Here is a 13,679-nt window from a genome sequence, read left to right as displayed (position 1 = left end):
GTGTCTATGGATTCTTTCTAAGGCTGGAATATTGAATATAATTTACTTCCAAAAACAAGCGGTGGCTGTAACCCACGGAACAAGAATGTAGCCTCAACCGTATCGCACGAGACGTGGAACGAGCTCGTTATGATGAGCGCTTACGTCGCGTCTAAGGCGTTCACCGATTTCGCCTGCACCGAAGAACTGAGAGGAGCGGCCGTGGCAGAGTGGAATTTGCGATGAGCGCTCGAAGCATTCATCAGGCAATCCACGGCTTTGAATAATTGCACACCATGCGAAGGAAGTGGCCGGGTACGGTTGATTGCGGAAAGAGAGGACGCTGAACTTCGGTGACTTAATTATTGAAGTTCTTATTTATCGACCTATTTATTGATTATTTATTGAATTTTGGTGACTTATCTAATTGCCGGCCGCGTTTCGATAAAGGCTTCGATGAGAGTGCTCGTTAGAGAACGCCAGGGGATCTAAACGATTTCGTCGTGCCTGATAATTTTGACCCTCACAAATTACCCGCAGAATCTCTGATTACAAGTCGGTTATGTGGAGTAGGTTGCGTGTAATCACGGTATCATGTTGAACGCATTTTTAGCGTGCGTGAAACTAGTCAAGAAAAGATGCATATGGCTACGACACACGGCAATGTAAAGGACAAAGTTCATTCGACGAAAGTGGCAATCCCGTCGATACACCTCGGACCCAACATGCTGTCTCCCTGCAACAAGAACTTTCTCACTTCACGCTCAACATGAACGCTGTGTTAGCGCGATGCATTCAGGCAGGTGTGCCAACTTGTGTCGTATTTCATGCTCGCTGCTAATGCACGCTACGTTCATGGACGAACAACTCGGCCGACCAGCAACCCTCGCGCGCAGAATCGCCACACGTTTATGCAACAGGTTCTGGGTGAATGTGGTTGAAAGAACATTCGGCACATTCACCCAGCTAACTTAAATAGGGAGTTCAGGACGCTGGCTCAGTGGGTTTAGTGCTAATGTATCCCGTATACGTGATAAATATTCGAAACGTTGGCTTCGACACTGCATGATGGATCATGTTCTATGACGGTGGCTCATACCATCCTCGTTGGATTAGTCAAGAAGTTCCAAAATGAAACATCCATAAGCAGGAGAAATTTGTTGATATAATACATTTTTTTATAATACGCTGTATTCTTTCGTTTACCCGATTGCCTTTAGCGCGATAATGTACTTTTCCCTATCCACACTGCTCAGTTTTTTTTTTTAGTTTTTGTCATTGAGGCACGCTCCACAAACTTGCGTTTAACTTTTGTAGAGCTTCCTTATTTATGCTGTCTTGTCTGTCTGTGGGCACAGTCAATAACGATTCGATAGCCTTTTTTTCCCATTAATCCGGGCAATATTTCTTCGGACTGCAGTGCTTGCTCAGTATTGAGGGACTATTTTATTTAAGAGACCCGCATACGCACACACGTACGCAAAGAGTGGCGTGCTGCATTCAGTGGCCCGAAAAATAATACCGAAGAACGCTCAAAGTTGATGTGATCGCAGCAAAACTTTAACTTCGGCACACAGTGTCACCTACCGTACAGCACTGCTAAAACTGGGGAGTATATATATATGCGAACCGCATGCATGCTTGCCCCGCAGAACACTTATAAATATGCTGCGATAACTATAGCTTCGCTGTAAGGAATTTTCACCCTCCCCATTGGCGCCGCCGAAGGTATACTTCCGAGAGGGAGTATACCAGAGGACATTTCCGGCCAGTTCTCGCTGTTTCGTGACCCGGAACCCGTATCGCTGTTCAGTTCCGCAGACGAGTGCTTTGTTCTTCCCGTCAGGATCGGGGCGGGACCATTGGCGAGTGCGGAGAGCGCCGAGGACGCCGCCGTCATCGTCGAGACTCGGCCCTGGAGGGACGACTTCGGTTTCCCCGTGCGACAGCCCTGGTGGAAAGGGTGAGCCGTAGATTCTATCTTTTTTTTTTAGACAAAAGAAACTCTGCAGGCCAACAGTCGTAACAGTGGCGTACCTGAATATTATGTACGTTGGCGTTAGTTCAGCAATTAAGTGGTAGTTTATAATGAAGCAATGTTTTTTTTTTGTAATGAATGACCACTAAGAATTCAATCGTAGTGCAGATAACTCGATTCTCTGAGCTGTCATACTCTGCTTTGTTATGTGTAATCAAGATGTTCTCCAGATAGATTATAATGAAGGAATGATGCTGTTTGACGAATGGCTGTTTAATGTGCATCGGCTGCATGCCGTTACCTTTTCTTCGAGGCCGACGAACGAGGTCATTACAGGAGCCTATACAGCAGGCAACTTTATAAGCGGATTTTTTTCACTTTCATTTTCGCCATCATGTTAGAAGAGGAAATGATGCCTCAAGTTGAGCACGCGAACAGCAGTGCAATGTTACGAATCTCGGACTTCTTGCGTAATCTGCCAGTATTGGTTCAGTAAAATTCTTTTGAAAACTGTTAAAAATTTGAGGTCCTTCGCGGGACGCGACGTAAAACGATAACGTTGGCCCCAGCAGACGCCGTCCAAATTAGTGAAATCTATTGCGGCAACATGAATGTGGCGCCGCCACGTACATTTTTTTTTTTTCTCGCTCGCCTTCCTTGTTGTGAGAGTGGTGCTTCAGCGTAATGTGAAAGGACGAGCGATCTGTGTTACTGCAACGCCGACTAAATTTCAAGGCCGAAAGGCTGCCGCAGTGACGTCAGAGGTTGGGGGCCCAGTTGCCCAACTGAGCATGCTCAGTAAGACTTTTTTTTTTCCCACATCTTTTATTCGGCCCAATCAAGCCGCAGCAGCTGCGAGAGCGGGAGCGTTGGTTCTCCTAAAACGTGAACGAAACACAGGCTTTCTGCCGCGTTCGCGGCGTAACTGGGCCCCCACTCTCTGACGTCACTGCGGCATCCTTTCGGCCTTGAAATTTAGTCGGCGTTGGTTACTGTGTCGGCAGCGATTAACTTAAGCGCCTTGAGCGGCGGAGACATTAACCACAGTTACATGAAATACGAGCCCTGGGATTGGCAAAAGGGCCTTTTGCGTGACATACAATTATTCTCCCAGAGATCAAGGTTAGTGCCTTCTAAAAAAAAAAAAAAGGTAGATACCACGTACATGAAAATCGACGTTATGCGGAGGGAAGGTGACCGTGTTGCAATTCTTTTTATTGAGCGACACGTGGTAAAATGACGCTAAATATACGAATAAATGTTGCACGCACAGGTATATGTTGAAGATCTGCAGATGTTTATATAACCAACTGTTTGGACTTGCGCAACGATGTCAACTGGAGCATGCGTGTTAGCAACACCAGAAGCTGATGTGAAGCGCTCGTGCTCGCGAAGATGCTGGCCCTAGACACTGCTACTTAAATTAACCTCAGACCATGGCACCTAACCACCATGGACGTTAACCCGACTTTACGGCTCTATCAAAGGAGTACATACGTAACGTTTATAAAATTGGGTAGGCAGTACTGCAACCACTATCGACGTTTCACGAAGATTAACGTCTATTTGAAAAGTAGTTCCGAGACCTGGCGGAGATCTGTGGTAAAATGATTCATTGCCCCGCAGAATGCTTAGGTTCGATTCCAGCTGCGACCCTGACATTTATTCTTTGCATTCGTCGGGTTGACGCTACCGGTTTCGGTTATTCCTTAACGCTCGCACGTTAAAATTGCCCATGTGTGTTTTCGTCGTTCCTGGGTAGACAAGTGTCAATCACCTGTTGCAGATACCCGCATACCAGCGGCACATACCCGCCCGTAGATATGCGACACTGTCTGGCGGGAAGTGTTTCACGACGTACGCGCTGGGGTTGTGACATTATTCATGTCTTGACCAGCGCGTCATAATTGTCAAATCATCTTAGCCTACCATGCTAATTTTGGTTCACGCAAAGTCAAGGGGGGGGGGGGGGTTGCGAAAGCACCCAGCCGTAAGCGGCTACATGGACGGATGGACGGACGGACGGACGGAGTCATGCTTTACATGACACGCATATCAAGATTATCACGTTTGGACATGTCATTTACGTTCGTCGTCTATTAGCGACATATGATACCAAATTTCGTATATGATGAGTTAGTTAAACGTCCGTGCACTCCCTATGACTGTAGCTTGTAGTCATGTTTTACATGACACGCATATCATGATTATGTGTGGACGTGTAATTTATCTTCGTCTATTCACATCACTTGATACCAAATTTCGTATATGAGAAGCTAGGGGAACGACCGCGAGCGCACCATGAGCGTGACGAGTAGTCGTGACTCGTCACAACGTGAAAACGATGACATGCATGTCACGATCTCCGTGTTAGGGTCTGTCACTTATGTTCGTGATGAAGCCATGTCATACCATACCAGTTCTCAAAATTTCATCTCAACGAAACCACCGCAAGAGCAGAAAGATTATGAAATGTAAATCATGGCATTCATGACACACATGTCATGATTTTTATGTTTTGACTAGACAGTTATGTTGGTCATGCAGTCAGATTATGCTGTACCAATTTTGGTATCGATACCGAGACGGCCAGGAGAGCTGAAAGTCGTAGCCGGACCGACTAAACAGCTCGAGATTGCACAGCATGGTCTCGCGATGTTAGTTTGCAAGCGTTCGTGAAGTCCGATGGTCCTAAACAAGCGCAAGAGGGATTTCGTGGCCTTGCGCGCATGCGGGACGGTCGGGCAAGGCCAAGGGAACGAGGTTGGCTTCCGTACCACGTCGTTCAGTGCGGTATATGATAAGCAGTGGCATGGAATGTGCTCAAGCGTCTCCTCACAGGCGCAATTGTTACATGCCGCTCTGATACCCATTCCAGTGAGACACGAATACGCATTCGTAAATGCCACGCCACATGCGACACAGCGAAGTTTAATCGCGTCGTAAGAGCCCAGACGGCAAACGAAGTTGAAAATTTGAGTCGATCGAAAACTGCAGGCGCGCGTTAGAGAAACCCCTGCGTGTTCCATTGGGAAAGTGTACGAGCAAGTGACTGCAGTCACTTCGCGGTGCCCGTTCTCAGGAGTGGGATGCGCGTCCACAGGTCTTGCTCGTGAGCCGATTGAGCAGCTTCGTCGGCGCGGTGATTGTCGAGAACCCCGCAATGACTTGGCAACCACTGAAATACAATATCATGTCTTTTCTGGAGCGCTTGGTGGTAGTCGTGCCTTATCACATACACCGATTGTTCGTGTAATCCATGCCGTAAAACAAACCGCAGTGTTTGTAGATGCAACAGATGGTTTATTGATTAGATGGCTGCTGAGGAATGTACTTGAGCGCATCTTGAAGTGCTGTGAGTTCCGCTGATGTCGACTTGTCCATGACTGCGCACCAAGTCGTCGGTTTGTTGCTGTCAGTAAGAAGCGCGTCGTTGTCTTTTGCAGGCCAAACGTGTGCAACTTCCGGCAGGAAGTAGACGACTCCAAGGAAGAAAACTCCTCGATTCTGTTCAACTTCCAGTCCAAGCAGTGCCAGGACACAGAGGACTCCTTCGTCTGCACCACCAAGTGAGTGCCGCGTTGTTTTGTTTCAGCTAAACGAGTTCCTTGTATTGCTTCATAGATTATAAAGCGAAACATTTGTGCGACTCTTCAAGCATATATGAAGATCTAAATGGTGCGCATGGCGTCGTCGTTGCACGATGTCACACGACATCGCTAAACGTCGACAAATGAGCTTCCGGGGCTTTCTCCCGTGAGTTCACAGTTACGTAGAAGGGTTGATAGGCGGGCTAGTTGGTCACAGTGAAGTCACCGACAAATTATCTGCGCAAGTACTTCAGCATGGCGGCCACCGGGAGCTCATAAGAGCATGGCAGTGCAATTGTTGAGTCTACTCGTTTCTTTTTTTGTGCTCCCTCGCTTTATTCTATTGCCTCAAGGAGGAACACAAAGGGCGATTTGGGTATATTGCTTGGGGCACTAATCTGACGGCCGTTTAACGCAGCCAGCCTCAACCAGCGGCGGCCATGATGACGTCAGGGCAGTTGAAGTGATATTTTGTCGCACGGTAAAGGCACGCGTGCATGCTCCTCGGTGCGGACGTGCCACAGAGCGTGTCTCTCAACCAACGTTCTTCTTGTATGTCACGGCGTGCAGAACGCACATCGAGGAACACTATCCTGACACGTGGCTGTGCAGCAGAAAACGCGCCTTGAACTTCGCTGCTGCTGCTGCTCGCTTCCACCACGGTGTTCAGCGGCACGTCGAGCGGCAAGGACTCAAGATTGTCCCCATTTCCGATTGGTTTGCCGCCAAGTATCGCAATCGTTGCGACTTGCCACACAAATTACGCCTATAAAATGGAACTGAATAATTGCATTCATGAAGTAATAGTCTCCTCACAAGTTGTTGAAGGCTCAAGCAAAACGGACACAATCTTGACGCACCCTGAGAGGGGCATTTTCCGTTTTGCATGGCTTTCCACACGCTGAGGCCCGACAACGGGTATAAAATATTCTACGTTGATTCTAAAGTTTTTGTCGACCAGCATCTGCAAGCCATCCCCACCGCAGTGGACATTGTTATCCCATGGCGACACCCGTCACTATACTTGCGGATTGTCTGTGTCCTACGTAACGCGTAAATCGCACAAATCGTCTTCGGTGTCGCATGCGACTGAATCGCATGTGACTCGATCGCATGATCGACGAATCGCATGCGACTGAATCGCATGCGATTTATCGCATGCGACTGAAAGTGAACTGACTGCTATGCGTTTCCAAATTCCCGTGACGTCAGGCTCGTGTTGAAACGTCACTGCGAAGCCACCCTCTCGAAATCGATGTTGCTGTTTTAAGGTAGTGGTGTTAAAAATATATTAAAGACATTCATCAAGCATCAAAAGCCGTGGTTTTTTTATTAGAGCAACGATACTGGCCTCTCACGCTATAGACCTACTTTTCCTTTTCGGTCAGATTTTATGGCGCAGCTGTGAACCGCCAGTTTCCTTCGGATAGCTGCGTGTGTAGAGAACGGCGGCTGCATTTGGGGCTGTATAACGGCTGCAGTGTAAGCCCTTTGCAGGACTTGGTCTACATCAAAAGAAAACTCTGGTTTTGCGAAAATCTTATGTCGAACCTGCGTTTCGCGTGTTGCTGTTTAGCCTCTAAATTCACATGCATGTGGTGCACTCGGTTACAGCCGAAGGAAAAGCCATGGCGGCCCAATGAAGATTTTTCATTTTCTTGACGTAAAGCACTTCTCTGAATTATTTTCTTTTCTATCAGGACCAAATTTTGTATAGCTGGTTTTAGGGCAGAAACTAGAAAGGGTCTGAGTTAATTTCTTCGGGGATTCAGACATCGCCGCTGAGCCAGATATTTTGTTGGAGGTATAAACTATAGGCACGCACACGGGAGAGGGGAGCAAAGTTGGCCCCACAAGCGCCAACTTTTAACAATAATAGAAACACTGCCTCTTTGTTTCACCTATAAAGGGAGGGCTTAATGCTCTCCCATAGTCGAGTACAAAGTACTCTAAATCGTCAAAATATTTTTCTAAACATAATGTATTGAAAGTCTGATCATTAAATATATTACATGAAAAAGGCGGACACTCAGACGTGCGCAAATGCGGTGGCATAAATAAATGCCAATTTTTTTTGTATAATCGTAAAGATGGTGCACTGACACATTCTTGGCCTTGTGCATTGCACTATCAACTGCGTAGTGTCAGCTTTGTGCATGCGAACAACCACGCGTGCAGCAATGCGCGAATCCTTTTTTCTTAACAAGCCTGCTGTTGAGGCACCGTCGCGTCTGCCCACACGAAAAGTGGGAGCGGCAACGTCCTTGCATTGCACGTGGCGTCTGTCACAGCGGCGTGATTTGCGAGCAGGTGGCTTGCTGAGCCTGCAATAGTTCTCCCAGCTTTTCAGAGCCTTAAAAACGATGCTAATGTTTTATCGAGCGCCCACTTTATGTTCTGGAAAATCGTGTGTGGGTAGGGCGTGGTCGCACACTTCTTCCGGACATTTATAGCGGTCATGATATTCTGTTGGCGACCTGCAGGCATTTTGAGCAGAGATTCTGCGATCGTCACCAGGAGATGATCGTGGTAGCCTGCTTGTGCGAGGCGAGCGTATTGGCAGTAGCCTTCACTGCGAGCGCCTATGGTCGTAAAAACAAGCCTTTTAATTGGTGATGTGCTTGCACTAGCGGAGAAAAAGTGCTCTGGCCGAAACCAGCTGGCACGGCTGTCTTTCCCCCAAAAGGACAGAGCTCCATTTTGTTTTCGTAGGCGAGAATCAATTCTGAGGTCACCCGAAAGGTTTCTGTTTTCTCCAGTTTTTTATACCCCAACCAGGCGGACTGCTACCGAATGTTCGCGTTTGAATTGCTATTCGCACAGGAAGTTTTTCGCATGCCAGCTCTATTGCTCAACCACCTGCGTTGTCTCGAGGTATTCTTTTTGTTTTTAATGCCATTAAGTAAGCGAGCACGCTTGTCAGGAATAATTGGGAAAGTAGTGAGCAAATTTCTTGAATTAGGCCACCTGAAAACGTCTAACTTACCAACCAGTAGAACTTCAGGGAAAGGCTTGAAAGATGAACAATACCATTGATGCACTGCCGAGGCAGTGTCGCTGGAGCCTCTTCCTCGTGTCAGAAAGTGGCTGGCCGTGACCGTCTTTTTCGGGATAGTGCAACTCCCTTCTTATTCGTTTTTGCAGGATTCGAACCATGAACACGAGCAAGACTATAACGGACAAGTACGTGTGCTGCCACGGCTTCGCTCGGGGACGAGCTGGATGCGTCCAAGGTGCGTTCGAGCGACTTCCTTATACGCGCGCGCATCGACGATGATCGTCGCATCATGTACGCCCGGCCAACTTTTCCCGACGAAGGCTTCACCTTTCGTTATAATATGTGGCCGCTGGGAGCATATCGCGGAAAAAAAGGTGTGACTGCTGAACAGACCGTTGCAGCCGCCATGCTCTTTTTTACAGCCGGGCAGAATTGAGCTTTGCGTTTAGTGACGCTGGAAAACTATCGTCATCGTGAACCAGTTCGCACTCTTCTTCGCTCCCAGAACACGAGTGCCTATTGTGAGGCGTGGGATGCAATAAGCAAGAGAAAGAGTGTAGAGAGACAGAGTGAAAATATGGACAGTTAGAAATAGACTGCACGAGAATAGCATAGCCATGTACGAGAGCGTACGCTCTAATCGGGAAAGTGAGGATGACAAAGAGGAGCTCCCGCGCTTCTTCACGCCATCGACCACCCGAAGCAGCGACAGTGAGAAGGAGGGAAGAATGACGACTTGTAGAAAGAAATCAGCAACGTCGTCACGCAGCTGGTCGGTAGCGCTCAGGTGATTGTGTGCCGACTGGCGTAATTCGTGGCTACTGCAACCCATTTATTTCTAGTTGCTCAGGTTAAAAAAGTACACACCAAGCGAGTCTAATCCCACTCGATGAAATGGCTCAGCTGGAACTTCAATAGGCTGGAGGCCACTGGCAGGGGGAGTCGTAGGTTTCTTTGGGCGTTGGCAGATGTTGAAAGCCGTAACGGACAACGGAACGATAAAGGCCCTTCCGGAAAAACCGTTGTCGAATTGGGTCGTAGGTTCGGGTCGCACATAAATGCCCAGAAGCTAGGCTGCCGTGAAGCTCTTGAAGGACATTTTTGCGCAGATAATGCCTTCCAAATCAAGCCGTCTTGTCCACCAAGCCGAGCGTAAACACACCGAAGCAGCAGCCAACACCGGGCCACAAAGAATGGGGCGATGTGACGTTGACACGACCGGTTCATATACAATGGTGTGAACCAATGCTTGTTACATACTTTTGATCCATGCACTTCTAGACTTTGCTGATTTGCGAAAGGCAGCACACGATCTTACCACCCGCATGGCTACCGAAATCTTCCGTTGGCCCCGTGAAGTGCGCTTTGCGGTGAAGAGGGTTTACGGGCTGGCGTCGAGGGACGCGGAGAGCGCAATTTCTTTTTTTCCCCTCGCTTAAAAGAATTTTTTATTAGACTTGAACAATTGAACCTCCCTTGAATACCCTTTAAATAACGTGTTAAGCGAGTATTTTCACTTGGACTGTGTCTGCATGCGTCCGAACGTGAGTTATTTCAAATTCTTCGGTGTCTGCAACCCCCCTTTTCGACACTACTCACTCGTCGATCTAATTATTTTTTTTCGCACGGTTACTGCCCCCTGTTCAGCCAGGTGATTTAGTTCGCTTTGCAAGCTTTGTAAAATTTAAATTAACATTGACAAAATCAATCGCCTAATTGTTTCACTACAACTGACATTGTGAGACAAACGGGTGCCACCAGGAAGACATATGAAAGCAACATTCCTTTCTGTAGCAACCAGCCAAGGTATGAGATTCTGCGTATAGTGCCGTATATTTTAGTGCGTTTTCTAGGAACGCCGCCCGCCATGACACATTCATATCACTGTAAAAGGCTTTTTTCTAGCCGCAACACTTTTTCGAAATAGTGCACTAAAATGATTGCCCATAATTTTCGAAACAGGATCTTGAAAAAACTAGGGGAGAGGGGTATACTGTTACTATTCTAAATTCCGTATATGTGTGTCGTTATTTTACTGCAGTGTTCAGCATCTCCAGCTGGCGTATCTATTGGACTCAGTTTCTATATATATATATATATATATATATATATATATATATATATATATATATATATATATATATATATATATATATATATATATATATATATATATATATATATATATATATATATATATATATATATACATGCGATGGACTTTCGATCCTCGTAGCCATATCCAACCTCTAGTGTGTTGGTGCGCATGTGGTCAGCCACTTCTCAGGAGTTCATGCGTGCTTGCGACCGCTTCAGCTACTGTAGTCCCCCAGGTTTCAGCGAGTTAAATTTTAAATGCGAATGCCTTTCTTATTCGAGCTATGTCACGCTCTGGAGACTGCCGTGCGCCGGTAGCAACAGCTGCGGGCGCGCGTGCTTATCCTCGCCCCTAGCAAGCGGAGCATGTGGTGCGAGAGAAGGTAGGTGCAGTGCTTCGCCGCTCCTTCTTTCGCCGTTCGCTCTCCTCTCTGTCCCCACTCTCCCGTCCGCTCGCGCCTCACTCTCAACTGTTCGCTGGCTGGGCGCCTCTCAAGAACATCCGGAAATGTGTGCTCGAGGCGCCGCTGTGAAACGCTAACGCAGAACCGAGCACGCTGGCGCCCCTCTCTCTCCCGTCCTCTCGCTCCTCACTCTCGACCGTTCGCTGGCTGGGCCCCCATAGAATAAAGAATCAATTTAGAGGAGGGAAACTGTAGTCTTGACAACAGTACGCAGGATAAGCAGTGGTGGCGCATGAAACTGCCTAGGGCGACCAAGAGATAGCGCTGAGTAAAAGGAAGCGGGAAACAAATTTTAGTCAAGAAAAAAATGGCCGATTTTTTTTCCCGTACCGGATGCGTATGCGCCTACGTGGTGTCCTCGGCTGATTCTTTATTCTATAGCTCTCTTTTTACGATGACAAGGCGGGTGTCTCGTTATCTTTCGTCCGCTTGATTTGAGCGCGTCGATACGCCCAGCACCACACCAAAGCGCCCTTCTGAACACAGTACCTGTGCGTACAACGGTTACATGGAACTGAAGGGCATTCATTGGCAGCTGGTACCTGGTAAAAACAATTCACGAATGAGTACGGGGAACATTTATTGACAGCAAACCAGCAATCACGTTTCAATGCAAAAAAAAATATCGTGTTGGAAGCATTATCGCGAGTTCGCAAATGGCACGCCTTCGTTTCCAGAGGCAAAATGAACAGAAAAGCGTGTCTCGTTAGTAGGAACTATCATTACAAAACAGGGGTGAAATCAGCATGAGGTGCTAGAGTAACAGCTTCGAGTTACAGCTCCTGTTTTAGTCGAGCACGGCTTCAACACCCACACTTTTTATTTCGTAACGACATAGTGCGGTTAAGCTGAGGACCCAAGTAGGCTCGGTTTTTCTCAAGTTAATCACGACAGAGCGAGAGTCGAGAGAAACACAAGAATTCGAACGTGCGAAGGATCATTGCAAATGAATCATTGCAATGCAAGTGCACAAAGACATGACACTGACAGCGATAACATGGTCGGAGAGTTAAATCGCCAACAAAAAACAACAAATATGTGCGCATCGGCCAAAATATTCTACCTGTCATGGCTTCACCGGTACGACAGTTCCTGCGGCACCATACAGCCGTACAGCGACTATGCCTACAGCAACTGCAGTGACTTACCGAGGCGAATGAAAACGTGCTAGAAAGAAAACGGAACGCCGAAGACCACGCCAACCATCAGATGAAAACTAACTGCGCATATGCGCGTTGGGTGCGGTCGTCGAACAGCGGCAGGCCAGCAGTGCATGTTTTCCGCTTCGTCACCGTCACTGGTAAGGGAATCCATAGAACTCGCATGGCACGGCGATTGGTAAACAAATTTAGTGCTCAGAAGCACTACGCACAATCACATAGAAAAGAACACTTTTTTGAAAAATGGTGCCTGTTATCGCTTTAAGTTTTGCATAGAGTTTCCCACAATACTAACTAGAGGGAACTCTGGCGCTAGTGTCTATGGGAGCTGCAACGCACAGCACTTCAAGGAGCATGGGAATAATGGGTAGTACACACATTTGTCTAATTTTCGTGCTTCTGGCCTGCTTCTGGCTCCGTGTGTGTTCGTGTGGCTTGGAGCTGTTTTTTCACGAAAACATAAATTAGCAATGTTCACCGTTTGTGCTTCACAATCTTATTCTTTCAAGCTTACTATTTCAAATCAAGTCCCTAAGTTCAAAGGGGCTTGTTCTTTCTTTCAAAACAAAACTGAAACAGAGCAATAAACAAAGCCGCAAGTACGATTCGCCGCCCGCAAGTACGAAGACTAGGCAAATGTGTGTACTACCCATCATTCCCATGGTCGCTGAATGATCGCAGCGCCGGAGTGCCCTCTAGGTAATTTTGAGAAACTATGAAGTTTTGAGCTTACTATGGTGCCCCTAGCGGATTTTTTTGGCGTCCCTGAGGGCAGATTTGAACGGAGCCACTATGGTTCTTCTTTAGCTGTCAATTATTTCGCCCCACAGCGTCGATGGGCGGAACTTGGTACTTTGCGAGGCCTGGCGCCCCTCTCAATGCGTTGGCAGAAGTCGGTGAAGGCAAATGTACGACGACAATGGTGCCCTCTCTCGGCGCAAGAAATGCATTCGCATTTCCTCACGATTCCTTTCGGGGATGTGGGGGCATATTTATTGTACATGCATTCGTGCAATTCTAGGTGAGCACGACCTGCGAGGAGTATACATGAAGTTGGCGCCTTGCAATGCAGCCGTTTTTGTGAAGCCCTATACAAGCTCATTCGGTGGCGAGGGAGAGTATTTGTCACTGAGAGGGGGCTGTTGCGAGTTATACTCGTACGGCAGGGATCCCTCGCCATTGGCCAGTAAAACCGCGGTCAACTGGCGATGCTGTGGACTGGCGCGATCACCAAGCGATGCTCGGCAACTTTTTCTCACTGTGCATCAATCGATATTCAAGGCCTTTGCTTCGCCGAACTTGTTTTGTATAGCAACGCCAAAATCAGTCACCTCATTAGGCCTCCTGCAGTTTACTGTGTACGTCTATGCATGACGAATCGTTCATTAACCACGATTTTTTTATTAACTTGCT

The 13,679-nt window shown here is 47.4% G+C and overlaps 1 protein-coding gene across 1 annotated transcript in view; it reads left to right on the top strand.

The window, feature by feature from the left end:
- The window catches only part of LOC119163335 (transforming growth factor-beta-induced protein ig-h3), a 42,088-nt gene that overhangs the window by 14,060 nt on the left and 14,349 nt on the right, over nucleotides 1–13,679 (top strand). Inside the window, exons 2-4 of the mRNA XM_037415314.2 lie at nucleotides 1,826–1,942; nucleotides 5,404–5,526; nucleotides 8,692–8,780. Coding sequence (XP_037271211.2) covers nucleotides 1,826–1,942; nucleotides 5,404–5,526; nucleotides 8,692–8,780 — 329 coding nt within the window. The remainder of the gene's footprint in view (nucleotides 1–1,825; nucleotides 1,943–5,403; nucleotides 5,527–8,691; nucleotides 8,781–13,679) is intronic.

The sequence above is a fragment of the Rhipicephalus microplus genome, chromosome 9 (assembly GCF_043290135.1).
Source record: "Rhipicephalus microplus isolate Deutch F79 chromosome 9, USDA_Rmic, whole genome shotgun sequence".
Lineage (NCBI taxonomy): Eukaryota > Metazoa > Arthropoda > Arachnida > Ixodida > Ixodidae > Rhipicephalus > Rhipicephalus microplus.
Note: the sequence above shows the minus strand (reverse complement) of the source record. Positions and strands in the feature narration are given on the sequence as shown.